The sequence below is a fragment of the Peromyscus eremicus genome, chromosome 7 (genome assembly GCF_949786415.1).
Source record: "Peromyscus eremicus chromosome 7, PerEre_H2_v1, whole genome shotgun sequence".
NCBI classification, from domain to species: domain Eukaryota; kingdom Metazoa; phylum Chordata; class Mammalia; order Rodentia; family Cricetidae; genus Peromyscus; species Peromyscus eremicus.
The window spans coordinates 88,912,183-88,933,748 of record NC_081422.1 but is presented as its reverse complement, the minus strand read 5'-3'; the positions used below and the strand labels follow the sequence as shown (position 1 = coordinate 88,933,748).

At 43.2% G+C, this 21,566-nt stretch overlaps 1 protein-coding gene across 1 annotated transcript in view; it reads right to left on the bottom strand.

The window, feature by feature from the left end:
- Slc9a9 (solute carrier family 9 member A9) overlaps positions 1–21,566 on the bottom strand; it is a 549,322-nt gene that overhangs the window by 504,997 nt on the left and 22,759 nt on the right. The window contains exon 3 of the mRNA XM_059268372.1: positions 890–967. Within this exon, the coding sequence (XP_059124355.1) occupies positions 890–967 (78 nt within the window). The remainder of the gene's footprint in view (positions 1–889; positions 968–21,566) is intronic.

Here is a 21,566-nt window from a genome sequence, read left to right as displayed (position 1 = left end):
TTGCTTGGGAACATTCCCTTCCAGGTTTTCAGTGAGAGCTGAACAGCCAGCATTGACAGCAAGAGGGAGCCTGGAGTCCACAAAACACAACAACAGCAACAACAAAACCCTCCATGTCTGCAATGAAGAAGCTGCCTGGCTGCTGGGTATGGCAAGCTAAAGGGAGGCAGAGAAGAGGCCTGGAAGTCGCCAAGGTGCTGCGAGGCAGCCCAAGAGAGGCATGTTCCCTCTGCCCTGCTCTGTGGCACATCACTAACCACCTAAGTGAATTCCTAACCTGTGACATGGACAGTCAGCCTGTGCCCAAGAACTGTGTCAGGCATGAGCTCAAAGACGGAAAACTGTATTTTCTCTCTGTGAACAACCACGTTCTTCCTGACTTTGCTCAGTGGTGATAAACCCAGTGTGAGCTAGCATGTGAATGCTTGGTGCACAGTCATCTAGAATAACACTGTTCAATGGCCAAATCACACAGTTCACATATGTCCTTTACAGATCTCCTAGAGGGCCACACTAAACTTTTAAAAGGTGAAATGGAGTTTGTTAATGTTTTGTTTAACACAGTATATTCCTAATGCTATAGTTTCTTTACAAAAATCAGTATAAAACATTATTGAGATGATTTACATTCTTCTTTAAAATGCTAAGATTTTAATATCTAGTGTACATGTTGCATTTACAGTGTATCTCACTTTTAGACAAACCACAGAGTTCATTAGCTATGTGTGGTTTAATAGATTTAAAAGAATTCCAAGAATGTCAGGGTTAAACACTTATTGCATGATCTACACAGTGCTGTTCTTACTGAATTGGAAATCCCATAAAATATAACTACCTCTCATTAGTGTTGGCAAAATTTCTACTTAATGACAGGGACACTTAGGTTTACCTTTTTCAGACTGTATCCTGCATGAAATATAATGGGAGGCAGTAAAACGTTGAAGAAGATTTCTGGGTCAAATGTCATCTGCCAAAGAAAGACAAAAGTCAAGTTAGACATGAGTTTACAAAACAGGTATAGGACTTTTGCAAAGGTTGTATGAAGGCTATATTGACATGCTATTAAATTAGCAAATATAAAAATAAGAAAAAATAAGAGAAAATACAAAATTAGAAATGTATAAGTACACTATCATGTAAAATAATATTTAAATCTAAAATGTAGATTTTTTTGTACTGTTGTTAACAATAACAGCCAACAAAAATATCTCAATGAAATCTCTCTAGGAAAGAAAGCTTTTTCTTTCAACTTGATTAGTCATTCCTAATTTATTTTATTATTCTAGTTTTCACTATATAGTCCAGAATGACCTTGAATTCACAACCCTCCTGCCTCAGTCTCTCCAGTACTGGGAGGCATCACCATGCACAGCTCATTCTTCATAGCTCAAGTGTTTTTAATTATGTTTCACTTTTTTTTCTTGGTCAAAAAACTTTCATGTTCAAGTTTTTAGCTGTTGATAAAAATTTAAAGTGTTTCCCAAATAAAGGATATTTAGAGAGATTTGGTCTTCATTTTCTCTATTTTATCCTCCTCCAAAGTTTAAAATGTATTTCCAAGCTGAGGAAAACACTTTTGAAAATGAAGATGCATTTTTTAGCATTTATACATGGCTTTTTACTTGTGTTAAAATAAACTTAGCCAAAAAATGTATGAACTGATGTGAAGTATAATGAAATGAGATGTGAGAATTCTTGAATCCAGTATCTGCTGTACACTTGACAATTTGCAAAGAGCTCATTTGATTTCTAAAGCCATCTTACACTAATCCTCATCTTCATCTCTCTCTCATATATACATATATACATATATGTATATATATACATATATATATATCATGCACACATACACACTCACACACACCACTCATTTTAACCCTGAGACCCACCCACCATTAGGATGCTCATCCAAATCCCTAGATGCATAGGTTTCACACTCTAATTTGCAATCTTCCTCTTGTTGCCTTTCTCTGCATTCCTCTCTGAAGTAGATTCAGAAGTGGCTTTGCTGTGGATCTGCCCAACCTCTCCACCCATACTGCTTCTTCTCTATGTGTTCATAGCCCTTGGCCCCTCCTGGTAGTCTGTTCTTTTGACATACATTGAGTGATGACTGGCTTGCTCTGTTTTCTACATTAAATACAGGATCACAATGATGCCTTATCAATTCAGTCCCACCTTGGTCCCTTCCCATGCCTAGACCATGGCTCAATATATATTTACTCAATTGAAAAGACAAGAGAATTACCTTTGGGAGTCAAACCTGTTAAAAGGGAACGACTCACACTTGGCCTCATCACAGGTGAGGAACAGTAAGTGAACATTCAGAAGAACCTCTCTAGGACTTGGTGGCTTTCCCCTTAGGGCAGTGAGGACACTGCCAGACCTTTTCTTCTCCCTTCTCCATGCTCAGTTTCAACTCTGCTCATCTAATTAATATTTAAGGAGGGAAGGTGGAATAAGTAGGAGCTGCTAACTAAGCTTGGTTGATTCTATATCCATTGATTCTATACCTCTGTACCAGTGAGCATCTAGGCAGGTCATCAATGCCCCTGACTTCCACCAGAGGCCTATGGTACATTGTCCTGGTTAGGGTTATCATTGTTGTAATGAAATGCCATGCCTAAAGCAACTTGGGGTGGAGGTGGTTTATTTGGCTTACACTGTCCTGAAGGATGTCAGGATAGGAACTCAAACACAGCAAGAACCTAGAGGCAAGAGCTGATTCAGAAACCATGGAAGGGAACTGCTCACTGGCTTGCTCCTCATGGCTTGTTCAGTCTGCTTTCTTATAGAACCCAGAACCACCAGCCCAGGAATGACACCACCCACAATGGGCTGGGCCTTCCCCCACCAATCACTAATTAAGAAAATGCCCTATAGGTTTGCCTACAACCTACAATCTTATGGAAGCACTTTCTTAATTGAGGGTCCCTTCTCTCAGATGACTTTAGCTTGTGTCAAGTTGACATAAAACTATTCAGCATATACATCCTCTGTTTTCTGCCTGAACCCCACGGCCTTGTTCTTATGGTATTTTGCTCCACTAGCTTCCTCAACATCAGTTTATCAAAGTTCATGAGAACTGGGATGTGATAGTTCAGCTTATCTTTCTACACCAAGTCTAGGGGGCACTGGGGAAGATGGTCATAGATTGGCTGTTTTTGAGTAGGTAACAATTCCTGAGCCCATCAGCTTTAGGTCTTGGGTCCACACAAGCCCTCCCTCCAGCAGGGATAAAGGTCATGGCCTGGTTTTTAGCCTAGCTTGCTGTGTGCATCGTCTTCGGAGTGTTTTACATATTCTACAGACAGAGAATGGGAGACTATCAGAGCTGCTTCCTGCCCAGCTGTGCCCTTAGTCACACTCTCCTGGCTGTCTTATCTTAGTCACCATTTCACCCGTGTAATTGCAGTTTCTAAAAAAGAGGAAAACATCTTCAGCTAAGAGTATATCCTTATTTGCTTCTCTACATCATACATAGTTTACTCCCTGATAAGGGTTGAATACATTTTTTTTTTCAGTTTTTTGACAGGTTGAGGAATACCTGGAGGCTTCTAGCAGGATAACAGTTCTCGTCTCTCTCACTCCTGGGCTATCACACTCACAGTACTGCACAACTACCAGGCAGTAACTGACCAAACACCTTAGAGACTGAAGAAGGCCAACACAGAGAAATAATGGAAGACATGTCTTCTTGGCAGCTGCTGTTCATTCCCAGGGACACTGCGGTACACTCTGGCTGACACTTTATTGAGCACCCACAGAAAAATGGAGATGGCAACTTTGCATTGCTATAACTCATCACTCTGCCATCCATTCTGAGAGGTGTACTAGGCCCTCGTGTAGATGGATTTTTCTTTGGGCTGCTAGCTCACACACACAAAAAATGACACAGAGACTTATTATTAATTATGAAAGTTCACCCTATAACTTAGGTTTATTCCACTAGCTCTTATAACTTAGATTAATCCATCTCTATTCACCTACATTCTATTACGTCGTTCTGTTACCTTTACTCTGTACCGCCCAACCTGCTTCCTCCAGGTCTGGCTGGTGACTCTGCCTTTCTTCCTCTATGAGTCTTCTCTGCCCCCAGAAGTCTCGCCTAACCTCTTCCTGTCTAGCTAATGGCCATTCAGCTCTTTATTAAACCAATCACAGTGACACTTCTTCACACAGTTTAAAGGAATGTTCTGCAACACCCTAGAGACAAAATGCCAAACCCATTTCACAGATGAGGAAATGGGGGCTTCAAGACTTTGAGATGTCTTAGCTTGTCTAGGTCAAGCAGCTAGAATTCTAGATGTAGGTTTCTGTCCCCAAGGCCTTTTTGTCTCTATCACCCTCCACACACTGCATGCTAAAAACCTTACCTTCTGACATCATAAATTAGTTAGATTTTTCTCTGCCCAGAGTCATCTGTGGGGACTTGGTCATCAGAATTATAAACAAAAGGTGCTGTTCACTGACTGCAGAACTTGAGACAGTTCTCAGCTTTGTGGAATGAATGGTTACTGTTTAATTGGAAGATTGATTTGTCTGCACACATCTTAAAGATATTTTGGCAGTCCTGTGCTAGACAACAGAGGCAGGATGACTTAAGACCTATAATCTAGAGCAGTAGTTCTCAACCTGTGGGACGCCCCTGGGGGGTTACATATCCGGTATCCTGCACGTCAGATATTTACATTATGATTCATTACAGTAGCAAAATTATAGTTATGAAGTAGAAATGAAATAATTTTGTGGTTGGGGTCAGCACAACATGAGGAACTGTAATAAAGGGTCACAGCATTAGGAGGGTTGAGAACCACTGCACTAGACAGTCTCTGCTCGGTGTGAAAACAGACAAAACTAACTGAACAATTCCCTGCTAGTTAAACTGACCAACACGCTTTCCAAGGGACAGAGAGCTTTGTGAAGAAAATTATTCAGGCTGTAATGCCCAGCAGGCCCTCCTGAGGGCTCCTTGAGGAAGTAACATTCAAGCTGATATGAAAAAGACCATAAAAAAAGCACCAAAAGAACAAAGAGAAACCTAGACAAAGAGAATAGCACTTGCAGAGATCTGAGGCAGGGAGCAGAATGCCAAGGCTGGAGTGGCTAGGCCAGGCAAGCCAGGCGGGAGTGTGGCTGAGGAGACCAAAAAAGTGCGAGGTGAGGCTTATGGGAATCCAGATAGAAACAATCCCAGGAGAAAGTTGGAGCACAGATGAGATAGATCAGACCTCACGCTTTAGGACAGTGACTCTCAACCTTCCTAATGCTGTGACCCTTTAAAACAGTCCCTCGTGTTGTGGGACTGTTTTACCCCACCGTTAAATGATTTTGTTGCTATTTCATAGCTGCGATTTTTCTACTGATATGAGTTGTAATGTAAATATGTGATATGCGACTCCTGGGAAAAGGTCGTTTGACCCTTAAAGAGGTCGCAACTCTCAGGTTGAGAACCGCTGCTTTAAGAGATGCAGTTGGCGACAGCTGCAGAATCCAGGCCTGGTGCTGGGGGAAAAGAGCATCTTCTGGAGGTGCTGGGAAGCAGGATGGACAGTTGACAAACAGGTGGTAAGGAGGACAGGAAAGGAAGAATTACTTCTGGGACTCTGCCTGTGAGGAGCAAAGAAGACTGAGAGAGAGAGAGGAGAGGGGAGATATCTCACATGATGTGAACACAGTTAATCTCATCATCTTGTTTTGTGCATCGTTTCACTCAAACAAGTCGCTTTGAAGGCGGCAATCTCCACAAAGGGTAAAGTTGGTGATGTTTACCCAACGTGTAAAACAAACTACCCATTATTTTCAAAAAGAGTTAGGCTAATTCTAGCAGGGTTCGTGGTTTGTAATTTATCCTTGGTTCTTAAGACATCTTCCCTTTGCTTTATAAATTCTGTAATAGATTCTACAACATTAATGTTATAATTTCATTTTTTAGTTTCCAAACTTCTGGCTTTTAATATATTAAAGTAAGTCAAAGGGCCCCATTTCAACTCTAAGCCCTTCATGATCTAGAATCCTCATTATCTAGGTTACCTAGGATAGTTTTAATAGTGTGGACCCAAAGAGCCATGCTGCCTAGGTCCAAACCCACTCCTTGGCGTGGGTGGCTTTTCACCCTCCTGGTGCCTTGATTTCTTTACTACTGTACAACAAATAATAATATGTTATATACAGATAAGGTCGTTAGAAGGAATAAGTGATGTCATCTTTAAGCCCTATACCATTACCTGGTACCTAGTTAGCAGTTTGTAAGTGTTCATTATTAATACAAAATAAAAAAAATCTATGACTAAGTATTTTCAAGTAATGGGCCTGTAAGAAGTCTCAGTGGGTGTCTTAGTGAGGGTCACCATGACCAAAAGCAATTTGAGGAGGAAAAAAATATTTGGCTTATACTTCTACATCACTGTTCATCACCGAAGGAAGTCAGAACAGGAACTCAAACAGGGCAGGAGCCTTGAGGCAGGAGCTCTGGAGAAGCCATGGAGGGGAGCTGCTTACTGGCTTGTTCCTCGTGGCTTGCTCAGCCTGCTTTCTTATAGAGCCTAGGACCACTAGCTCAGGAATAGCACTACCACAATGGGCTGGGTCCTCCACCATCAATCATTAATTTAAAAAATGCTCTAATAGCCTGATCTTATGGAAGCATTTTCTTAATTGAGGTTCCGTCCTCTCAGATAACTTTAACTTGTGTTGAGTTGGCATAAAACTATCTGGCACAGTGAGTAAAGGTGTTTTTGGCAAAGCCTGATGATCTGAGTTCAATATTTGGGATGCATATGGTATAAGGAGAAAACCGACTCCCACAGTTGGCCCTTGATTTCCACTTGTGTGCTGTATCATATGTACACACACATATACACTAAATAAATAAATGTAATAACAAATATAATTACAAATATATTTATATTGTATTTGTATAACATATTTTATATAAGATATATATACAATCATATTTATGATTTAAATATTAAAGGTATAAAAACAAATAACAAATATAATTACAACATTTCTCCCTTCCCTTTTCTACTTCCAAGGCCTCCCATATATGAGAGTATACTCCACCCTGCTTACTTTCAAGTTCATGGCCTTTTTTTCATTAATTGATATTGTATGCACATATATATATATATATGTACATATATATTCCTAAATATAACCTGCTCAGTCTGTATATTGTTACTTATATGTATGTTTTCAGGGCTGACCATTTGCTACCAGATAAGCAGGCATGCTCTTCCCTGGGGAAGACTATTTCTATCAACCCCCCCACTGGAAGAAAAAAAATACCCACCAAAGATCTCCTCTATTTTCAGGATCTCCTGACCATTCCACACCTGTGTAAAAATGTGGGTAGAGATTTTAATGCTCTCTCTAGGTTGACTCTTCCTGAGATGGTCAGCTACACCATCATTGCTCTAGACCTGCGGGGCAGCTGTGAGTGTCCCAAGCAGAGGAGCATCGGTGAAGCTGGAGGGATGAGCATACAGCTGTGAACATCTGGAAGGTGGAAGCTCGGTGGCACGAACTCCTCACAGAAAAACCCTTGCCTTTGCAGCTTTCCTGCAGAAATCGGGTGAACTGCCGAAGCAGAACTTTTCAACAATCAGAATAGCCCAGTCCCTGCACGTGGGTTAACCAGCACGCGGGTTAACCAGCACGCGGGTTAACCAGCACGCTGGTGGATCACAGTTTCTGCAGCAGCCAGATGGAGCCAGCAGGCTGAGAGTGGCTCGCTGTGCAGGGGGATTTATTTGTGTATACAAACAGATTTGTGTTCCTTTCAGCCTAGCTCTAGGCTTAGTCGCTGCTAAATCAGAGTTCTGGGAGCGACTCCAATCCAGACAGTTTCTCAGAAATGGCTGGATTTGCTGCTGCCTCAGCCTCCGTGGGAAATCCCACGGTCGTTTCCCTCAGACTTGTGCTCCAATCATGGCCTTGGTAGCGAGGTGGCTGTAAAGGCCTGGACTATTCATCTTTTAAATGAAAATACTGGTTTGTATATGTGTGTGGCAGGGGACGTTACCTGAGCAGAAAGTGAAGAAGGGCAGGGAGTAGAATTGCCCCAGTCAAAGGATTTACATACATCAAGACACAAATTACAGATCAGACCCTGCCCACCAGAACCTCATGTAATCAGAAATATGTGTGTGTGGCCACTAGCCACATGGCATGCTCAGCTCTTGAACTGAAGGACTGAAATTTTACCTCTAACACTGGTGACCAGTGGCAGTCAGATAGCATATCAATATTTACACAGTTACCAAGAGTCCACATTCACACCATTTACGTTTTCAAACATTACATCTCACTCCTCAAGATGTGGATGATTAAAACAACAGACCTGAGACTCTGAGATGCAAGCATTATCTATGTCTCAAGAAAACAGATTTCTAAGCATCAGAATTAAATCTTAAAGATAACAGGAGGACAGTAAACTATCAGCATGTTCACAACAGTGGTGTATATTTGAAATGCTATTTTGCATATGTACCCATATTTAACTAGAAACAGCCCACACATATGTTCCCAGAGGTAAGCAACTAGAAAATTTCCAAAAACAGAAAGACTATTCCAAGCTTAATCCTTGAGGCTTCAGAAGGTTATAGATATGAAACTATATTTGGGCTTGAGCATGCAATGATTCAATATGACTTGTCTGGGAAGAAATGCCAGTATTCTACTGACCTACTAAGTAAATAAGCACTAAAGTAACCACACTGGTGAAGGACCATGATTGATGTGGCTTAGTCCTACCAAAGACTGGTTTTAAAAACAGTATTTCATCACATCTGACAACATTCCTGAGTGGTAGCTCGCAAATGCAATTATCCCTATTTTCCAAAGACAGAAGGAGAAATTAATGGCATGCCCAGTGTCAGTCAACAAGACAGGGATATCACTGGGAATTGAGTGTGTGTGTGTGTGTGTGTATGGGCCAACTAAATGCATACTTCCCAAGGGAACTAAGTTCATATAACTAAGAAAGATTTGGGACTAAGAATTGGGCATTTGTTATTTGGAGAATAGTTGATTCCTTCAGATAAGTAAAAACAGCTAGCAAAATGGCATATTCAGTCATCTCCAAGGTTTTAGCCATTGGAAATTTAGCAAACCTCTTGCCATAAGGAATATGAAGGTACATTGTATAACAGATTGATTCCACGAAGGCTATAAACAAAGAAGGGCAACAAACTACACCTGCGGCACAGGGCTGCGAGGCAAACTGTAATTTGGAGTTCTCCAACAAAGAAAGCCCCCTCTGGGATGGCTGGCCTGTGTTAAGTCTTGATATCAAAGCAGTGGATGAGCTGGGATCTGCAGTATGGATGAGAGTCTATCCATGGGCCCTCTACATGCAGAGCCATGTTCGTTCACCAGCTATAGGCCTCATGGGTCAGGATAGGTCAAGGCACAGAGGAAGGAAGCCGCTTTCGGGAGCTCAGTTACAGCTGGTAGCAAGTAACTTAAGTATTTTTAAATACTAAAATAAGTGAAGATACATTAAAAAGTAAACTCCATGATCTGCATGCATTTTTAATGCAAATAGGAGACTTTAGAGGAAACTCAGATGACCCGGGGCACACAGCCACAGGACACATCTGGATACACGTGTCTTCTACCCCAGCTTCACTTTGGCTTGAACTACGGAAGTGAGAGAAAGGGCAGACTCAAAATACTCAAGGAGACTATGCCATGACACTAATCAGGTGACCATGGTCTCCTTGCTCAACTTCTCCGAGTCCCATTTCCTCATTTGCACTTTGAGTAGGGCAGTGTCTACAAGCTAGCCGCTTCAGAGGATTAATGAATTTGGAGGATTCTGACTGCAATAGATCTGAGTCTAAATGAAAGAAAATGCTAATTGTCTGGGGATTGGAGACACGAAGCGTACTACAGAACATAAATTAACAAAGCAGAGAAATGGGGGAGGGGAGTCCCAGTGGGCCCATGGCAGCCCAAACTAAACCTCTCTCAAACCCTGGTAATGAATTTGAGCTCTATTCACTAAAATATGAAGAAAAGTCAAGACACTTTTATAAGCAGAGTCAAATACTAAATGCTATTGGGAATTTGAACTTGTATGATCTCTAAGAGGTAGAATTTGACAATGGCTATGAAAGCACTGTCCAGATCACTTGATTTGGCAACACATCTAATCTGAGAGTTTTTTTTTCCTTTTGCAAATGGACTTGTGTGCATGGGAACCCCACAAAGCAGAGAAGATGGTGGGATGAACCATGGCCTGGTTAGTCCATTGTGGTATAATCCTAAAGTTTGATGCGACTACTAGAAACGCTAAGGAAGCAGCCTATAAATGGACAAAGTTGCTTTCTGCCATTTGTCAACTTGAAAGGACAAGGGGTAGAGCTGTATGTCTGGGACATGTAGCTGAAACTGCCCAGGGCTCAAACATGCCATTTCCTTTTCCTCCTGATCTGACATACAGACTGTTCCCTCGCTGTCAGGTGGGAATCTATGTCTGAGTTCCAACCAACTGAATCCAGAGAGAAGTTATAAATACTTCTTCCAAGTGGGTCCCCCATTTTTGCTGTTCTCTCTCCCCTATGTATCTCTGAATTCCTCAAGCCAAACCTCCTTCCTAATCTCGCTGTCCATCTCCATCCTTCTGCTCTCTCATCTACTTCTCTATTAGCTGCAGAATGAGACCAACAGGAGAGACACTGAAGGGATGCTTCAACATCCCCTACATATACTTTTGAATCTTTTAAATTCTGGGTCATGTGACTGTCTTATCTACTCAAAGAATAAAGTGTGTGTGTTTTCTTTTTTTCCTTTATAAAGATACATCCTTTGAGATTCATTTGCCGACACATCAAAGCCGAGCTGGGTAAAAGGAAAACATTGTCAGGCTGCAGCTACCAAGCCAGCACAGGGGACTGTGAGTGCTGAAGGAGCTGGCTGTGACAGAGTGAGAAGAAACAAACCCAGGACACAGCTATTCACTCAACAAGGATTTGCTTAAAATAAACCAGGCATATGGCAGGGAGGATTAGCAGGGCTTAGGGTTGAAATAGAGAGGTAAAAATGAAAGAAAGAAGAGACCTTGTTTTTACACCTGGATGAGTGACAGCGAGTATGGCTGGGGAGCCGCTGACTCGGTGAGGGTGAGAGGTCAGGACCCCAGAGGCCTGTGAGCTTCAGCTCACTGAGCCTGACTTTCTGGAACACTTGGAGAAGTGTGCTTGATGGCAGAGTAGAGTCAGGAAGAAACACTTCATAATCACTGGAGTGCAGCGGGGTCTCTGGGGAGTGAGTGCCATGGAGAAGAGAAGAGGGTGGAAGACAAGAAAGGCTGGAGAGAGAGAGAGAGAGAGAGAGAGAGAGAGACAGAGAGAGAGAGACAGAGAAGGAGACAGAAACAGAGAGAGAGACAGAGAGACAGAGAGAGAGACAGAGAGAGAAACAGAGACAGACAGACAGACAGACAGAGATAGACAGAAACAGAGACAGACAGACACAGAGAGAGAGAGAGAGACAGAGACAGACAGAGACAGACAGACAGGCAGACAGAGACAGACAGACAGGCAGACAGAGACAGAGATAGATAGATAGATAGATAGATAGATAGATAGATAGATAGAGAAGGAGACAGGAACAGACAGACACACAGAGAGAGACAGAAAGAGAAACAGAGACATACACAAAGAGAGAGACAGACAGACAGAGACGGACACAAAGAGAGACAGACAGACAGAGACAGATGGTGGGGCCGAGAGACAAAGACCTCAGCTGCAGAAGAGCCCAATAAAGAGCTACAGAACACTGCTGGATGCAGGTGCCAGCATCAGTGACAGATGCGCAGGGAGGCTGGGGCTTTGTGTACATAACCTCGTTCTCAGAATAATTTCTTAGCACCACATCTGGGACACATTTTCCCCAGTTATTCACTGTGTATGTGAAATTCAATCACTTCAGACAGGGGCAAGAATGCAAACTTTCAAAATGAACTGTGCTTTTACTCAGGATGGATCACTGAGATGGGCTGGGAAGGGACCAACTCCCCCCACCCCTATACCCAGATACTGAAACTGTGATTTGAAGATTGGGATTTCATGGTTTGGAAGCATAGGCTGATCTTTTCGGGTTGACTTCAATGGAGAAGCGGGTACAGGGGTTATGGAAGAAGTGTGTGCTGAGAAAGCAGGGGCAGTGGGCTCTGGGCCCCTTTCTCGGGGAGTGGGTATCTTGAGGGACCTGGAAAAATAGCAACTGGATATAAAGGAGGGAGAAGTGGGGGTGAATAAAGGGACAGAGATGATGAGCAGGAAAGAAGGAGATTGGGGGCTGGACAGAGGGGTAAAGCAAAATTAAGATGCTGAATGAGCTTAGGAAGAGAAATAAATGGTAAAATCAACAGTGAAAATAAACGACGAGTGACCCTCTTTAAATTAGTGAAATCTTCCTCAGGACATTAAGACTGTAGCTGGGCCACATTAAAGGATGACTTCGTGTAGAAAACACTCTCCCGTTTCTCCAGATTTTTATAGAGAACCCTTAAATCTTAAATGCAGTGGGCAATCGTCAGAGAGTTGAATGTGCTTTACATAGGCTAGGGTTGATAGACACAGGGTTGTCGGAGAGGGGCATCTTTAGAGGAGCTACATCATTTGGGAGGCAATGGGATTGGGTGCTCGTCCTGTACCTGCCCAGCATCTAAATCAGAGCTCAACTTCCCTTCTTGCCTGGGCTAAGCCTCTTTTCCTGCCTGAGCTCAGCCTTCTTTCCTGCCTGGGCTCTGCTTCTCTTCCTGCCTGAGCTCAGCCTTCTTTCCTGCCTGGGCTCTGCCTCTCTTCCTGCCTGGGCTCTGCCTCTCTTCCTGCCTGGGCTCTGCCTCTCTTCCTGCCTGGGCTCTGCCTCTCTTCCTGCCTGGGCTCTGCCTCCCTTCCTGCCAGGGCTCAGCCTCCCTTCCTGCCAGGGCTCAGCCTCCCTTCCTGCCTGGGTTCAGCTTCCCTTCTTGCCTGGGTTCAGCTTCCCTTCTTGCCAGGGCTCAGCCTCCCTTCCTGCCAGGGCTCAGCCTCCCTTCCTGCCTGGGCTCTGCCTCCCTTCCTGCCTAGGCTCAGCCTCCCTTCCTGCCAGGGCTCAGCCTCCCTTCCTGCCTGGGCTCAGCCTCCCTTCCTGCCTGGGTTCAGCCTCCCTTCTTGTCTGGGCTCAACTTTCCTTCCTGCCTAAGCAGTTTGGCTTTGCCTGTTCTATACTCTCTGAGGCTGTGTCAGGCTTTTATTGAACAAAATGTTCCTCTGACAAAATGTATTAGAATCCCTGGCCTGAAACTGAGCCCTGGATCAATCAAGGCATCCATGTCAAGTCCTGGTCACTTGGGGGCAGCACTGGTCTTAGAAATTCTAAGCGAGAATCATTATCCTTTATTTTATTTATGGTCTTCATTTTACTTCAAGATTCCTTATAGGGGCGGTGAGCTTTTAGATGGGGCTATGTAGTACTAGCTAGTTTGGTGCTCACTCTGCAGGCCAGGTTGATCTCAAATTTGCAGCAAGTCTCTTATGAGTGCTAAGACAGCGGACATGTAACTTGCTCCACGTACTTCTGGAAATTGTAAGTGATATGTGTCTGGTTGAAGTCCATCTTCGTCTCACCCAGGAAGCAAGGTACACCTGGAAGTCAGTGTCTTTTCCTTCCTCAGCTATATTCTTTAATTCTGTAAGATGTGTCCATAAACAATAATTAGTACTGTGCATTGTCTCTGTTGTAGGGATTTAATAAATATCCTTTAGTGTCCTGACTTCCACGTATGATATCGGTTTTCAAGTTTATCTGCACTAATGAACATGTGGATCTTGTCTATTTGCTTAAACTGCCTTGGAACATTCTACTGGATGAATGGATCCAGATTTTCTTCTCTGATGGACAGTTAGGTTGATTTCTATCTTCCACCAACACACAATACTGAAGTAGACATTCTTGGATTTATGTCTTTGGGTACACTCAAAAGCCTTTCTGGAAGTGGACTGTTACACAGTAAGCAACATGTACTGCCTCTTTATAGATATTACTGCTGGTTACACCATTTACACTCACACCGGGAATTCTTTGACTATTTTCTCACATTCTAGCCAATGATAACTTCCTAATTTGATGGCAACTTGATTAATAGTAAACATCATATTGCTTACTTTGTTTCCACTTATGAATGAAATAAGTATATTTATTTTGCTTGTTGGGCTTTTATGATATTTCTTCTGGGTAATTCTTGATCATATATCTTTTATCCAGTTTGGTTTTCCTTATTGATTAGTTTATTTGCAGAATCTGGTTACAATTCTGTTTAGTTACTTATATTTCAAATACATTCTTCTAGTCTTAAATCTCCTTCAACAATTTGTTTTTGTGACATTGTTGAAAGTCTCATATAATTTTAATGTTGTGAAAAGTGTGCATTTTTATATTATTTGAGTTATAGTGATGGCTTTATTTTTCCATATTTATATTTTTCCTTACAATACTGTAACTATATCCCCCCCCCAATTTGACCATTTTTGTATTGTATTCTACAATTAGGTCTTTAATTCTCACGAAATTTGTATGTTACAGACATGAAGTAGGACTCGGTAATTTTCTTTCTGTCACATGGAGAGCCAGTTGTCCCAGGGAAAGTCCTAGTTTTCAGGAGTTCATCCTCTCCCCACTGATCTCTCTTGAATTTGTGGCCACTGTCTAGTGCTTTTCCAAAGATGCAGGAATCACTCATTTCAATAAATATTGCATACCTTCCGTCAGAAAGAGGGCCCACTTAGTACTTCAGAACACAGGGGGAATTTTGGATAGATGGTATTCACTAAAATATCACTCACACCAGTGACAATTTAAAAAGACAAATACCAAGCACAAGTCTGTCCACTCCACTCACGTTTCTAAACATCTGAGAAAAGGTTTAAATCTAAATAAGCACAGGAAGGTGCGAAGTTTTAGATCCTGTCTAAACCTCCTGAAAATAAACACACATAATAAGTTAGCCTGAATATCTAGAAACTTTTGTGGTAGTTATATTGTAGAATTATTTGGTTTCTTTCTTTTCAACATACACATTTCTGCCTAAAATAGACAATGTGATGCTATCTGGAAGTTATATCAAAAATGTAGTAAAATTCATGTCACAAATAATAACTACACACATTTCAAACAAATTGGAGTGACAGAAAGGAGACCCGTGTATCTACCACTTAGCAATTCATCATCATAATTCACAAATATAACAAATTATGTTTCCATGATGCTGTTTTGCTTTTCAAACTTCCTTTTCACATAGCAACTCAGTTTTTCCTCCCAACAACCTTTCCAGTGAAATATTGTGAATGCCTTATTTTTACAGATGTGGAACGAAAACCCTGGTACGTGATTTGCCCAAAGTCACATACCTGGTAAGCAACTTGGCCTAGACGCAAACTTTAGATTCCAACTGCTTTACTGGCAGAAAACGTAATTTTCGTGAAAGAAAGAACAGTCAATACAGTGAGCACCTACTAAACTCCAGCCAATATTTGAAGTCCTTTGCATGCATTTTTTAATTGTAACTCATGAGGGCCTTGCACTCTAATCAAAAATATCTTACTTTTACAAATGGGGGAAATTGAACTTAAGGAGTTTACCTAGAATTCCTTAAATCACATAGATATAAAGTAACATTTGAACTAAGTCTTACCACTCACGGACTGGCCTCTATCCCTTCTGCACCCAAAAGAAGATTAAAATCACACAGTCCACTGATGCATGCGTCCCTCATCACCTGCTATGTACAAAGTGTTCCAGACAGCACCATGGCACCAAATCAGCAAGGCCTGGAGAGACTCCTGTCTTTTGCTTAAGTTTCTTGATCTCACAGATTAGTCCCCGTGTCACCTACGTGACTCTTGACTAAGGTGATCATATGGCCTGGCTGCACATAATGCCTCTTGTCTTCTCCTGCTCATACACAGCTTCTCCCTTCACTCTCAAGTTCCGGCCTGTGAGACTAAGGCAACAGCTGCTTCCTCCTGACCCTAGATGCCAAGACTTCTGACCCATTAACCGACTCGACACTTGGACAGACTGCTTCTGGTCTCTTCGGGCGGGCCTGACCTTCATGGGGTGGTGGCCTGCCATGCCTCACAGTCTGTGGTTTTGGCGTGACAGGGAGGCTCAATTCTAAGACTGGCGTAGGATAGACAGACCAGTAAAGAGCAGGTGGACAAGAGAAGGGCCTATTCTCCCATCTCTGCATAGCGAACTTTCCTTAGGGCCTGTGCAGCCAACATATTCTTCCATCAAGAGTGAGTGCTTTTTGTTTTCCCCCAGTCTGGAGTCGATCTTATTTTCTTGGCCAACCTTGATACCTCAGGTCAAAGACACCTCGCTTCTATCATACCTAGACACAGGGGAATCCCAGTCTCACCATTTCTTTCTAAGCCTAGCAACAGTTTTGAGTTTGCCTTAGCCTTATCAGGCTCAGCTATGAACTGCGCATACAGTTTCCCCATCATAAGATCTCACCAGGGAGCAACTGGCCTGGGGAAGCTGGACTGGGAAGGGCTGAGTCAGCAAGAAACACTGTCAGAGCAGGACGGAGGGGGCGGGAGGGGAAGGCGTGCGTGCTGACATCAGCAGAAAGTAGGATTAAGATGAGGCAATGCACTTCAGAATGGTGCATTCACCTTAAAAATGGTGCAGGAAGAAAGCTGCAGACCTCCTCCATAGACCCACCTCAGACCTCTCACTCTCGGGGAATAAACGCTGTCCGGGGCAAATGCTACAGAAATGGGAAATAGAAGCAGACCAATATTTATGACATATCTGACACTCATTTTCACATTTAGCTTTGGAAAACGAACCTCTGCTGTAGGTATCACTAACCACTGCATTACAGATGAGGGGATTTGCTCAGAGAAATTAGCTTGCTGGTCCTATTCCTGAGAGTGGCCAAATGAGATTCACTCCTGGGTCTAACTGGAAGGGGTGATGTACTTCCTCAGGTCAGATTAGAGGCGCCTGAGTTTAAGCTGAGGGTATGAGGTTCTATCTGCCAGGGGATTATTAAGACAGCCATTGTGGGAGACGGACTTTTTAGAGAGATCAAAACTGAGATGTTTGGATACTTCCAATTATCCTAAAAATAACATTATTTAAGCATATGGTCTATCCTGGCAAATCATCTCTCCTGAGGGAATAAAATCTTAGAAGCTGGGTTGGAAACATTTCCCAACTCCTGTGGCATAAATATTCCTATTGTGACCCATTTCATGCTGTCAAACTTAACCGGCTCATCAGATTCTGAAAATTTACTGAAATTCAGCTGAGAATAGCTGGGCGAGTCTCACATTTCAGTGGGGTCCCCTGAGTTCCACTCTGTGTTAACTGACTTAGGTGTGGTTTGGGGACATAAAACCTAGCTGGAGGAGGTCAGTATTGTGACACCGTGAAGTGCCATCTAGATGAGAGGTCTCTCTGGTGAAGACCTTGCTGCACCTGCTGCCAGGGGTGTGATCAGTCCACTCAATGACTGCCAAGGCTACAGAGCCACGTCACCCAAGGTCATGCCCTTTCCAGAGTGTCTCCTCTCCAGACCCTGAATGGTCTGGTCCTTTAGGGGCCACATCACATGGTTCAGATGAGGCTGGCTCTGAGGCCACAGCTTCCCAAGCAGACAGCAAAACCCGAGGCCTGCTTCTCTTCTCATGTGCTTCGGCCCTCAGACTTCTTCCTCCTCGAGGCGTAAGTGAAACTTCCGAGTACTTGTACCCTCCTGCTCCCCAAATGCTGCCTGTGTTGTGGGCCGTGCTTCTCTGGGAACTCAGTAACAATAGGCAAGAGAAAAGGCAAGATTAGTGTGACTTCTGGTGTCAAGCTCGGTCTGCAGAGGAATTGCATCAATCAGTGCTCAGTAGGCCTTGGCGTGAGAAACGATCAGAGAGGGACTGGAGCGGGTACCGTTAGCATGATTGCACCTGTGGGTGCTATCTCAGGACCAATAATAATAACAACAATAATAGTAAATGAATAAATGGAATACATGTTTGTTTTTTTTTTAAAGAAATGATATGAGAGGAGCCGTGCAGAGGCCCCTCACCCTCCACCCCAGCTTAAGACAAGCCAGCTACCTGACCAGCATCCTTCAGTTCTGCCTGCCCTGTGCCAGCTGTGCAGGCTATTAGGGAGGGGCTTCTCACAGGTGGCCCGAGGAGAAAAGTAGGGAATGCCATGGGACTGAGCTCTATGTAACTGCTCCCTGGAGACCAGCGATGATGAAAGTGCAGTTCTGCCAGTGTAGTATTTTCAGAAGGAGCAAAGCAAATGGGGAGAGAGGGAAAGATCCATTTGCAGTTTTATCTACTCAGACTCAGTGTCTCAGAGGAAGCCTCTTTCTTCCCCCTGCTCCTTCTGTCTCCCCTGTGCTCGGCCTTCTCTCCGGTCTCTCTGCCCTCGTTTCTCCCTGTCAGAATATTCGGAGGTGAGGCTTGTAGCAGTCCAGGCCTCTGACTAGCAAGAACCATTTCGGAGCCCGTGTAGTTTTACCCTGAGGATAAACCTATGACACACTTCAGAACAAAATAGCCAGCGGTTAAGACAGGACACCATGGCAGTGACAGATGGCAACACAGAGCGATCTGACAGATACCTACTTGCACCATCTATTCATGTGCCAAGGTCTACCGAGTACCCACCATGTGACAGGCACTGGGAACACAATGTGACAGAAAGCAGACCTAGGCCCTGGCCTCCTGGAGGCTTTGCAAGTTTGGGGAGGAGAGACATTAATCAAAGCATCATAGAGAGAAATACTGACTTCTGACACTACTCACTGCAAAAGGAGAGTGGGGGGGGGGTGCTGAGACTATGGACTTATGACATAAAATAACTTGATTCTGGAATGTAGTGCCATGGGGTCATTTAAGATAGGGACAAGCACTCCTCAAAGGCTTATCTGCTCTCAAGAACATTCCCATACCAGGCCAGTACACACACACACACACACACACACACACACACACACACACACACACCCTTGTCATTGTGGAGGCAGAATACCGTAGATTTCATAAGAGTGGAATTTCTAAAGAAGTTGCTGTGGTTTTCAAATGTCCTCCAGAGCTTTGAGTTAGAAACTCATTCCCGATGCAACTTCACGGCTAGGTAGGGCCTTTAGGAGACAGGCCAATGAGGGCTATGTCTGAAGAATGGATTGGCGTTGTTCTCAGGAGTGGATTACTGTAGAGTGTTGCACTAGTTATTTTTTAATATCTTTGTGAAAATATTTTCCTAAGAGAGGAAGAGTCTACTGTGGCTGCTAAGAGATTTCAGTCCATCATGGAGAGGAAGATGCAGCAAAAGTAGGCTGGAACTGGACCACTTCCACCAGCCAGGCCATGCCCTCATAAAGTCTCCTCAGCCTTCAAAATAGAGCCAGAAGCTGAAGACTGCATAATCAAAAGGTGAGCTATTGTGGAATATTAGTTTAAGATGTGTTATATTCACTTGTGCTGTGAAATATTTTTTAATAATGCAAAGATGCATTGCATTCTTTTATGTTGCATTTGTTTAACTCTGTAAAGCTGTGTTACTTTGCCTGTCTACAATTCCTGATTGGTCTAATAAAGAGCTGAATAGCTAATAGCTAGGCAGGAGAGAGGGATAGGTGGGGCTGCCAGGCAGACAGAACAAATAAGATAAATCTGGGCTTGAAAAAAAAAGAGTAAGGAGTGAGAAAAGGAGGAGAGGAGGATGCTAAGGGCCAGCCACCCAGCCACACAGCCAGCTATGGAGTAAGAAGGAAAGAAATATATGTAGACTAAAGAAAGGTAAAAAGCCCAGAGGCAAAATGTAGTTAAAGAGAAACGTGATAATTTAAGTTAGAAAAGCTGGCTAGAAACAAGGCAAGCTAAGGACAGGCATTCATAAGTAAGACTAAGTCTCCATGTATTTATTTGGGAGTTGGTGGCAGGCCCCCAAAGAGTAAAATAATCAACTATAGTGAGTCTCTGGGGGAACATTCTAGATTCAAACCCTAACAAGTGTGTTCTAGGAAGATGAATGAGTTTTGGTCCCCTTCCCCCACTTCCTGCCCTTACCACTTGATGACTTCTTCTATGCCGACACTGTAAGAAGGGCCCTCTCTAGATGGGTACCTTGATCTTTGGTTTCTAGTCTTTAGAAAGACAAGCCAAGTTCACCTTCATTATGTTACCTTGTCTGGTGGTGTTCCACTATTAAGGCCCAGAATGGACCAAGACAGAACTAGTTAAAGTAAAAATATAGTTCTAATAAAACATGTGACATTGTGCTGATCCCTAATGTGAGGTGTCCCATATGCTAGGGAGTTGTGATGAAAGAAGAGTTCAATTGTATTTCATTTTTGGTTAATCCTTGAAGACTTCTATTTTTATATGTATGTTATAATGTAGGGTTTTGCTTGTATGTAATTTGTAAACAAATAGGGTTATAGGTGCTCTGGGGCATTTTATTGAGGAGTTTGTGTTTACTATTATGGTTTGGGTATGGTAACATTGTGACTGAAGGCTGGTCTCCAGGATGACATTGGCAGAATATGGACTCTTTGGAAGGCGGAGCCTAGGTCCTGAGGTACTTCTCATGCAACCCCCTTGAGTTCTTTAGAGATGTCTGTTACAAGAACAGGAAGCCTGGTTGTAAGCCACCCACCCTTGCTCCTGTTTGAGATGTGACCTTCTTTTCCTGAACATTTTGCCACTGTTAGGTGATACCATGCTGTGGGATGTATGGCAAATGTGTTGCTAATTAGTCGATAAATAAAACACTGATTGGCCATTGGCTAGGCAGGAAGTGTAGGCGGGGCAAGGAGGAGAATAAAGCTGGGAAGTGGAAGGCTGAGTCAGAGAGACACTGCCAGCCGCCATGATGAGAAACAGCTTGTGAAGATGCCGGTAAGCCACGAGCCATGTGGCAAGGTATAGATTAAAGGAAATGGATTAATTTAAGCTATAAGAACAGTTAGCAAGAAGCCTGCCGTGGCCATACAGTTTGAAAGCAACATAAGTCTCTGTGTTTACTTGGTAGGGTCTGAGAGGCTGTGGGACTGGCAGGTGAAAGAGATATATCCTGACTATGGGCCAGGCAGGAAAACTTAAGCTACAAATGGCGCCCAACGTGGGGCAAGAGTTTCCACCTAAAACCTGAAAAAAGATTCTAAAACGGAACTAAAAACAGCTTCCTAATTGTCTCTCTCAAATGAGCGGCAGCTGCTGGTTTGAGCTATTGGCGGGTTCCTAGCGCGTGTGCTTGATCTGCAGTAGGGCGGAAATGAGGCCTCTGCAAGTGGCACATTAAGCTGCATGGTGGATTTAGACATTGCTAGTATAAAACAAAAAAAGAAGTTTCTGGACTACATGCTGCTTGGATAAAAGCATAGACCCATGATAGCTCCCAGAGCTGGTGGTAAACGTAGCCATGTTGAGAAGCTGTGGGCGGAGCCAGCAGCCACAGCTGCTGCAGCTTAAAGCAATAGATTCACAATAAGACAGATTCAGATGTAATAGTTTACAATGTGTGTAAAAGATATGTAAGCTTGAAAAAGACAA